The 10,316-nt window shown below is 41.3% G+C and overlaps 2 protein-coding genes across 2 annotated transcripts in view; both read right to left on the bottom strand.

The window, feature by feature from the left end:
- Positions 1 to 85: 85 nt before the first annotated feature.
- On the bottom strand, positions 86 to 2,194 carry rh50 (Rh50-like protein). Its single transcript, XM_053425613.1, has one exon. It carries the CDS (start codon positions 2,004 to 2,006, stop codon positions 582 to 584), a length of 1,425 nt encoding a protein of 474 aa, XP_053281588.1. The 5' UTR covers positions 2,007 to 2,194; the 3' UTR covers positions 86 to 581.
- Positions 2,195 to 4,475: 2,281 nt separating this feature from the next.
- Positions 4,476 to 10,316, bottom strand: part of slc12a5b (solute carrier family 12 member 5b) — a 30,217-nt gene continuing 24,376 nt past the window's right edge. The window contains exons 16-26 of the mRNA XM_053425614.1: positions 10,092 to 10,196; positions 9,559 to 9,727; positions 9,243 to 9,438; positions 8,338 to 8,507; positions 8,059 to 8,190; positions 7,778 to 7,885; positions 7,474 to 7,590; positions 6,416 to 6,627; positions 6,173 to 6,187; positions 5,956 to 6,089; positions 4,476 to 5,173 (exon numbers count right to left, since the gene is read on the bottom strand). Of these exons, the coding sequence (XP_053281589.1) occupies positions 5,082 to 5,173; positions 5,956 to 6,089; positions 6,173 to 6,187; positions 6,416 to 6,627; positions 7,474 to 7,590; positions 7,778 to 7,885; positions 8,059 to 8,190; positions 8,338 to 8,507; positions 9,243 to 9,438; positions 9,559 to 9,727; positions 10,092 to 10,196 (1,450 nt within the window). The 3' untranslated portion in view covers positions 4,476 to 5,081. The remainder of the gene's footprint in view (positions 5,174 to 5,955; positions 6,090 to 6,172; positions 6,188 to 6,415; positions 6,628 to 7,473; positions 7,591 to 7,777; positions 7,886 to 8,058; positions 8,191 to 8,337; positions 8,508 to 9,242; positions 9,439 to 9,558; positions 9,728 to 10,091; positions 10,197 to 10,316) is intronic.

The raw sequence follows: 10,316 nt of genomic DNA, 5'->3' as shown, positions 1-10,316 counted from the left end.
CGTCTGAAATTTTCTTTTCTTGTCATGTTCAGTTTTGATGATGAAGTTTTTATTTTATATTCCTTAATTGATTATTCTCCATTGATTAGTATCTGTGTCTTTTCTGTACTTTGCTCCAATCGCTGTGTTTTGGGTCCGTGCATGAAGTAGTTTATTATTACATTTTTGGTTCATTGCTGTATACGTTTTGACATAAACTCGAAAATTCAATAGAAACATGGTTAGGGAAAAAAATCTTTGCAGTAATCATTTTCCTTTTTCCTTTCTTACTTTATAAACCAACATACATTTAGTATTTCTACATCACTTTCACACACATGGGTCAAACATGACCCAAACAGTATGTTTTCACTAGGGAACACCTACCATTCATTTCACACAGCTACTTGGGAATTTACGACTATGACACTCAATTTCCTTTCATAATTGCATGCAGGACAATAAATAGCACCTTCAGTATGAAACAGTGTCATTGCATTTTATCATTATTGTCCATGATCACTAGTGTAACTTATGTACAATGCAATGGATGTAAACATTTGATTAATAGTCACTATAATACACAGATTCATTGATGACACTCAGGCAGTAGAATCCTCAGTGATGGTTTTGTGTTTGAGTCTAAGCGGCGCATCGTAGTCAGGAGGAACATCAAAGAACAGCTTATCATCGAAGCACAGATCATCCGATGGAGGAGCGAGGAGCGGCAGTTTTAAGATGAAGCCTGTGAGGATGCCTCCCAGTGCTGACAGTCCTATGGTGGAGAACACAGCTGCGACCTGGAACAGAGCCTGTTCCCGGGCAGTCCTCCCCAGACCGGGCCGCAAACCGGGGATCAACATCTGCAGCTCTTGCAGTTTGGGGTCGCCCTCCACTGGTGCTCTGTGGGTGAAGATTTCATAAAAACTGGGGCCGTAGACTTCCTCATTAGCCGCCAGTATAGCGCATATCCCTGCAGCACAGGATATGAGTCCTGTTAGACCGTGCAAGTTGTGTATTCCACATTGATCCTGGATCCTGAAGCGCTGTGCAAGGAAGGGGCTCAAGTACTTGTAGCCCAGCATGCATGCAGTGCAGCCCAGTATACCCAGAGCATATGCAGCTGCAGGTGAAATCATCATATCCACAGTCGCCCCGACTGTCACACCTCCGGCCAGCGTGACGTTCTGAACATCAGCCATGGTGATCTTACCATTTTTGTTCAGCATCGCAGAGAGAGCGAAGGCCGTGAGCGTGGAGGCGCTGAGGCCGATGAAGGTGTGGAGGATGGCTCTGTGCTGGTCGTCTCCTTTCAGGGTCAACGCTGAGTTGAAGGAGGGCCAGAACACCCAGAGGAACAAGGTCCCCATCACAGACAGGATGTCAGACTGATAGCTGGTGTTCTCCTTCGCATGGCCTTCGTTCAGTTGAGGCCTGTACAGAGCAAAGGTGACACCCAGGCCAAAATAACAGGCAAAGAGGTGAATGAGAATAGATCCTCCCGCATCATTAATCCTGATGTACTTCAGCACGGCCCATTCTGTGGCTGCAAACACTGGCACTTCCAGCAGAGCCATGACCAGCAACTGCAAAGGACTGGTCTTACCCAGCACTGCCCCGAAAGATATCAACACCACGGCACAGGCAAACTCTGCATATATCAGGTTGATCACTCCGAGGTGTATCTTGCCATCGTGGCTGAACTGGAAGTACCCCTGCACCAGGATGGCCCACTGGATGGCAAAAGTGGCCGTGAGGAAGTTGAAAACCAACCCTCCGAAGCCATACAGGCGGAAAAACGCCATCAGGCACCCGAAGCCGAGGAATATCATGACCTGGATGTCCGTAAAGAGAGGGTAGTCCTTGTACACTGCGTTGTCCATGGGGTTAGTCTGGTTGTTCTGAAACCTGGCATCTGCATGTTCATCATAGGTGACAAAGGCAGCGTACAAGACAACAATGACCACCTCCATGACAAAGACAAAGGCAGGTAGCTTCACACGGAGGTTGGTCGACCGTGTCTTCATCCTGACGGCTCTGTGGAACAAATGACACAAATTTCCCTCTTAGTCTGGATACTCTCTGATTAGATAAGACAGGTAAAAGGCAGCGGTCAAGCCTGCTCCCTCTCTTAAACAAACACAAGCACTCTTCCTCTCAGAGACAACCACTTCTGCATGGACTTTGACCGCTGTAGTAAGACATGCAGCAGTTTGGACACATCAGCGGTTTCTGATTATGTAACAGCACAATACAGCAAGTACAATACATCTATAAAACTCGTTTCATGTGACACAAAGTACAGAAGACTGTAGAATCAATAATGTTGAGATAGTGATAACCCAAACGATGCATTCACCACAACAAGTGTCTTCTAACGAAGTTCAATGCACATACATTAAAAACAGGTATTATAAGGATTTATGTATCATGTGAATTTCTGCACTGGTTTTAAACCTGATGACATTGTGTGCCTGTGAGGAATTCATTGTGCAAGAAAATTGTTGAGCAGCAAAAAGACCTTTGATTCTCTCAGTCAGTGCAGCACGTTTTGTCCAGATCGATCACTTTGACTGAAAACCTGAAAAACAAGTAGGATACCACAGCTGGTCTCTTTTAATAAATATCAGCAGCTTCTTATATCAGGGGCTGCATGTTGTTAGCCCTGTGACACTGATGAGCAATTATATTATGTCTTAAAGGTAAAAGAGTTATTTATGGCGTGTTAAACTAGTTTTATTTCGGAACAAATTTTAGTTTGTGTTTGGGTTTAGGAAATGTCCATTCATCTTCCAGGAAATCTCGAAACCACAGGACCTGTGAAACATTACCAGTGAATCTATAATCAGACACTAAAAGAAAAGACAACACACGATATTGTTGTATTAAAATGATTTATTGCATTTTGGTGCTGACTTATAAAATGGCTTTTTGTTAAACCATTACTTGTGCATGATTGCATAAGACATGGTGGAACATAAAACCAACTTTACAATTTCAAAGACAAAGTGCCTATTTTATCTCTATAAAAGATAGACTCACATAATACACATAAACTCTAGACCTACAATCACACATCTATTTACAAAGGTCCCGTCTTTACTTGATATTCAGCTGTACAGTGTCCTCTCCTCAACAAGTGTGCCCATAAAGTCAGGTTCACACACACACATGCAAACATACACACACAGCATGTCATCTGGGGCATGTAGTCACAACTCCCTGTTGGAGCTGGTTTAAAAATGGTGACTTCTGCAGATTAATGTTCCTGCAGAATTAAACATTGTCCTATGAAACAAAAATAGAATTTGGGATTCTTGGTTTTCAGGTACCTTTTGTGAACCTGGTCAGGCCCTGTATATATAAGCTACAGCATAAAAAAACAACACATAGACATTAAATGTGCTGTAAAACATAGTGAAGGCAAATTATTACATTTCTGCCAGAAAGTGAGCCTTTAATGCAGCAACAGGCCAAGGAGAAGATCCAAAAATATATAACACAACAGTATTAGTGCATGTTTGGATTAAAACTTCCATCATACAAAAGTCAACACTTTGTCTCCCAATGGATATCATATTTTCTAAAGTACAGTGAGTCAACTTACATGTGCATGAATTAATGTTCTAAAGTTAAAGATAGACACTTAACATTCATTGTATATCACACTCAAATACACACAATAAGGGATTCCTCTAAGATTCTATTAGTAGACATCGTTGTATTTTCTTGAGAACTCTTTCACAATATTTTTTTAATAATAAAAATAAATAAAAGTTTATCTTATCCATACCTTTAACCCTTAGAGACATATAGAAGATGTGTAAAACACAATAAATAATATTTTAGCGACAGTGAAGCCTATGGATTTCTTACAACAGGTTCATAAAATAAATTACGTCTTTATATATAGTTTGATCTCTTTAACATTGATCTAAAATCTGTTTATATTTCATTTCAAAGTTTTTATCAAAAATATTGTCGCATTATATATTGGCACATTTTGTTTGAAAATAATCACAAAGCTTAATTAAGATAATTATTCCCCCTGAGCCCAATAAGGAATTATAAGGGATTTAAAGACTTTTGTGATTAAATGCTGATCTCATGTGACATTAAATGCATATCTCTGGACACACTAGGAAACATGGCTACACAACTGTGCAACTCTGAAGGTAATACACAACAAATAAGGGAATGTGCAGTTCATAAAGAAGTCCAACATGGGATCATTTTAATCTCTAGTCGTTTTGTTTTTTTCTGTCTCTGCAACAAGAGAGTGATGCTGACAAATAAATAAACAGATAGATATCTCATAATCCTAAACACTGGACCCTATACAATTACTTAACGTGAATATATTACATGAACAGATGAAAAAACTCATCTGACATTTTTCCGCAATGAATTAGCATCCTTTTTAACACTATGATTACTTGTGTGCTTCGAACAATACAATTAAATACAAAAACAGACCAGGACAAAGACAGACGTGGTTAGATGAACAATTACATAAATAACATCAATAATAAATAACAACAAAGAAATACAAAGAAAAAACATTCCTCATTTACAAATGGCCGGGAAACAAAAGCAAGAGGACGGAACAATAATTAAAACATGTCAGAATGTTTATAAACCATAAATTTTCTGCATTTTGTTTTCCAAGACTAAAGTTTTTTATTTATATTAATACTTAGTAGTTGCTTATATTTGTCTACTGCTCATTAGCTTTACTTTATGAAATTACTCTGTTTCATATTAACATTTTAATTTGAGGAAATAGATTATTATTTGAAATGCTTGTATGTATGTTGGTCCCATATATCCCAATCAAATAAACATTTCAACTGTGTGAATTTTCCATTCTAAAAGCATCAGAATTAACTGCTGTTTTCAAGCTGGTGAGCCAAGAACAGGAAAAACTATTATCTGTGTATCCTGATAAAAATGAACACAGCTCAGTCCACATGAGTAGATGTAAACACTGAAGTGTGAGGAAAACAATATGTGGCAGCAGACTGGACGAGTGTGGAGAGTTTTCCTGGAACGATGGAGACGGAGGAGCGGGCAGAGTCCGAGCAGGGGTTTGTAAAAGCCCTCTAGGAGTAGATGGTGATGACCTCACGTCCACCTCCACGCACAAGGAGGACCCGATTGAGACCCTCAGTAAGAACCTCCAGGAACTCCATGTCTGAGAGACATAGTGAAGGAATCATTTTAACTTGCACACAATATGTTATTACAACGTGGAGTTTCAACAATAGTGTTTCCCAAACCTTTTACTCTGAAGTACATCACAGTCCTGTCGGATGACCCAAAGTAACCTGACACATCATATGATCAACTGGGTTCAATTGAACTGATAATAAGTTCAACGCTATTTATTTAAGCGGTTGAGTTTGAAAGATTTGGGTGAACGGGATTTATTGCATGAAATTGAATATGAAATAAACATGTTTTCACTAGTGTTTCATCTAGACTATATTTCTTTACCCTGGAACGGGTCCTTTATATTCAAGTACTTCATTTTCACTTCGGGAGCAGGTCCTCTTTACAGAGGCCGCCATGTTTCTTTTACAGTATCCCACAGGTTCTCTGTCATGGTTGGAGGGGGGGGTGAGGAATATTCAGCTGCTACATGCAACTTCATCACTAGATGTCACTAAATTCCACAAAATGAACCTTTGACACTATCAAGTATATAGGTGGAGGTTGTTGAAATACTTGTTTGTTCAGGCAAGGTTAGTAAAGGAAGAAGTCTGCATTTGTTGACTCTCATGCTACTGAAGTGCTTTAATGTTAATATACAAAAACCTGTTCTGTCCTCATCTTTATAATACCAGTTTTTCTCCGACTTATACCGATATTGTTTTTGTTGTTTTTATTGTGTTCGTGTTGTGAGTTTTTTATGCATCAAAAATTTCCGGATCTGACGACACAAAGGTAAATGAAAGAGAGCAGGTTGCAGGATACAGTTCTCGTTGCCCACACGGTTCTTCGGTGGCCCGGGCATGTTGAGCAGGACGAGTTTCGCCTCCTTGGACTTCTTCGTGATGACCTCATTGAGCCGCATCGCCGTGTGCATGCGTCTCACATCGGTCTGGTTCCTGATGGAAGAAACATCAGGTCACCCTTTGTTTTATAAATCAGTGTGTCTGCTACTGAAGTCACAAAAAATGTGAATACTTACAGGTGCTCCCATTCCCTGAAGCAGCATGTTTGGTGGAGAATAACAATAGTATTACATATGGGTAGGAAGCTGCAGTTGTTTGTGGTTCAGGTTCAAAGTTTTGTTTGTCACATGCACAGGAACACAACATATCCCCTCTAACTTTGGAACATGGGTCGATAGGCACAAATATTTACCACTGACCCTTGTCCTTGTGTGTAGGTCATGTGTCTTGTGTGCTCTCTGTGCAGCAGTTTGACTTACGGCTTCATGTTGAAGAGGTCCCTTCCTGACTCTGGGTTTGCTGCTGGAAGGTTCCTCCCCTTGTCCGCAGCCTTGTTGTCGGTCCAAGGGGCAGCCCCCCCTGCAGGTGACATGGGGCTTGTGGGGCTTGTTGGGCTTGTGGGGCTGGTTGGCGTTGAGGCGTTCCTACTGTGGATCAGCTGGACCTGTTTTGAGTTGGAGACAGCCACAGACTGAGACAAAGACACCATGACATGACAGCGTGACAGGGTGAGAGAGAGGAAAGAGACACCTGTCAGTAAAGATGGAAGTGTGGAAGGCGGTCGGCAGTGGGAAATCACAGAGAGGCCACTGGGAAGAGTGAAGCATTGCTGTGATGGCCATTTTGTGATGAGACAAACCATGTCACATCTCAAAAAAATTTAAAAGTTTCTGCCCAAGCTGGAGCACAGAGAAACATCAGCTAAATGCCCTAATATAAGGATGAATAATGGGATAAATATCATGTAATATTTCAAACTGAAAAAACTAAAAGCTTAAAATCAAATAAATAAGGTTTCGCAAGATGAAAAAAAACCTCTCAAATATAAAAATGATGTTTACAGAGATTTTAAATTCTAGTTCAGCCTCTCCAAACATTGCAAACACTTTCAAAACTAAGTTCAAAACATGCAAAACCTTCTTTTTTTTTGGGGGGGGAAACAAGAGATAAAAAAAAAGACGGACGTAACATCTTCACTTCCTCTCTGGCTGAGGTTCTGTTGATGCACACGCTCGACTAATCAAGAGTCTCAGCATCTACATACAATAACAGAGGCCACCTTTGAGGAAAATATGTTTAACATTTACTTTGACTTTGGTTCATCTCCCACAATTAACATGGAGGAAGTGGAACCAATATGACATATGACCTATTCTACAGCCAGCCACCCGGAGGCGATGAGACAATTTGGCTCCAGTGTTGTGGAGCCGTCATGTTGTCCCTGTTTGTATACGGTGAATGTTTCAAACATAGTTTCAGCCCTTTTTTCGGTTTTAAATTGGGACATGATATTCATCCCACAAGAAGGCAGCGTTACCTCCTCTTCAGGTTTCTCTGCCAGACTGGTTCCCTCCTCAGTGCTGTGCTGGGAACGTAACTTCGACGGGTTTTTACGTCGGATGGAGCCACGGGATGAATCCGTTATGCTCTGGATCTAAAGTTGTGAGAAAAAAAAGAAGAAAGAAGCGGAGGAGATTTAATTAGTAATTTCCCTGTGGAAAACAAGTCCAGACACAACCACCTTATTGTGAAGGGGATTCCCAGTTCCAGAGCAGAGACAGTGATAATGAACGTGTCTAAAATAACATCATGTTGTTAACTAATGATAAATTCCTGCTTACCTCTCTCTCCTTCTCATTCTTGGTCAGATGCATTTGTTTGAGGATCTGTGACCGTTGCTCCATCACCAGTGTCTTCTCATAGGTGTAGGCCGAGATGTCGCCCTCAAGCTTTAAAGTGGAAAAACGTGTTCAAACATATCAGGTGTTGGAAAAAAAAGAAAACATGGTTCTACAGATGAAAGTAGATTTTTTATATAAATTAAAAAGTATTAAATCAAAAATGTGGTAGAATCCTCTCCTGTCTTTGTGATGGCAGACAATGTGTCAGACGAGTGTCTCACCATCTCCACCACCTCCACCTCAGCCTCGATACGCAGGTGATACAGGAAGGTTATGAGGTCTTTCTTCATCTGGATACTGTTATCATCCATCTGAGCGACTGTGAAAATGCGCATCTTGCACTTCCTCCACACCTTCGACACAAAACGGACAAAATGTTCTCACTGCTCTCTTTTACCCTCTGTGTCTTTCTGAACTCGTGTAGATAATTTGCAAAAAAGTTTCCTCAGTCATGTGAAATCTTTTCAGACAGAAAATGATTTTTGAGTCTTGATTCCCACCTTGTGTTGGCGCAGCAGGAAGGGCAGCAGCATGAGCATGCCTCCGTCGTGGACGATCCACCACACATCGATGTGGCCCTCGGTGAAGCGCTCTCCGTTGGACGGGTAGCTGGAGATGTTCTTAGGAACCAACAAGGCCAGACTGGCTACAGTTGTCTCTCTGACCACCTCTGAAACAGGACACGACAATTGATTTGTGGAAAAATAGTGTGATAGAAATGTTACTATTAGGGCAATGATTGATATGAGGAACTACTTTGATGTTTCGAAAGATAACAAATGATCCCTGAGAAGCCAGGGTTGCACTCAAACCTGTTATATGACTTCCTCACTGACAGGGTCACCTAATAAAGACTTAACAGCACAGGGGATTTTGTGGTTGTAAACATTGGTAAAGGGATCTTGAAAACAGATGTTACATTCCAAGGGTCTGGGAAAGAGTAGGTGACAGGATATTGGTCACCTATTGCTTAACATGAAAGAGGTTGAAATTTGTTTCCTCTCTAGGAGGGGCTTGGAGATGTATAAAGTGCTGCTTTTCTTGTATGTCATTGCTCATTGTATGAAATCTATTCCATGGTCTTGTACTTTGATGCCCATCTGCAGATGTAGAATAAACTTCCAGAAAGACATTGTAATGACTTGTGCTCGACTATTGAGAAATTCCCATGACAATCGCATCTGGGAAAAATACCTCCTGCAGTTTTTTAAACTCTCACCAAGGGTTAAAGAGAAAGTTTAGTTAAAAGAATATTATGATCAAAACTGAAAGAATCTTACAAATATTTTCAATAGAGCGTCAGGCACATGCTCAATAATCGTTCAGATTAGTGATTCACTTCTCCTAATATCAAAATCAGATATTGACCGGAGGAGAGCAATCGCTCAACAACCAACAGATTTACCAATAAAGTTCCTGAATTGCTGGTGGTACTCGGGCTGCTTCCAGTAGCGGGGCCAGCTGACCATCACTGTGTTGTGCTTCAGGCCTCCCAGTCCTCCGACCTGGATCAGGTGGGACGTCCCGTCTCGCAGGTTGGAGGAGATGACCACCTGGGAGAAACCCTTCACTTTCTCCGTCTCCATCAGCTTACGCAGAGACTGTAGAGACACAGGGTGAGTGAGCGTGTGATGAAAACACTGGTCATTATGGAAACGTGCTGTGTGGTGAACAAGGGGTAGTGTGTGTGTGTGTTGAGGATGAAGGAAAGGTGTTCGAACCTGGTCGGCCCTCTGAGACTCAGTGTAGTTGTCGAGGAAGGTCCCATGAACTGAGGTACCAACGATCGTCAGACCTTTTCCCGCTTTCAGCTGATTGGCCAGAGACAGCAGACGAGGCTGCTCTACGTTCTGCTCGGCATCAACACTCAACAGAACCAGGATCTGAGGTCTGACAATAAAAAATAATAGAGCAGCAGGTCAGTGAAACAAGAGATTAAAAAAAATCTCAAAATATGACTTTAAAGCCGAATTGAAACCACAATCACAGCAGTGGCTGTCTGGCTCAGTGTGATGTCATTTCATGCAAAGTTTGTTAGGCTGCATCCGAAACAAATTTAGTAGAAATGATGCAAAGTAACAGGGCACATCACCAAACAGCAAGAAAAATAAAGAACACAAATTCTCCCTCTTGGAGTTTTCCCCCCAAAGTAGAACTGAAGACAAGCGATCGTCAGGTGTTTATAAGATGATAAGATGAATTGAGTTGGACTTAAGGTGTGAGTGTTAAATTGTAGAAAATGGAGCTGACCCACCTCCAGTTCTTGGTGTGTGGTGGTCCTTCCTCCAGCCTCATGAGAGCGAAGCGAGCGGCGCTCAGCGAGATGCCACGTATCCCATCACCCCACTCCTTCTCAGCTCTGATACACAACACAATCAGGGTTAGTGTGTGATATACCATATGAAAACTAAAAATAAATTAATATTATTAAAAGTAAAACAACAGAAAAATTGTAGTTAGGTCAAAAACTGAAAAAAAG

Source organism: Pleuronectes platessa, chromosome 6 (assembly GCF_947347685.1).
Source record: "Pleuronectes platessa chromosome 6, fPlePla1.1, whole genome shotgun sequence".
Taxonomy (NCBI): domain Eukaryota; kingdom Metazoa; phylum Chordata; class Actinopteri; order Pleuronectiformes; family Pleuronectidae; genus Pleuronectes; species Pleuronectes platessa.
Note: the sequence above shows the minus strand (reverse complement) of the source record. Positions and strands in the feature narration are given on the sequence as shown.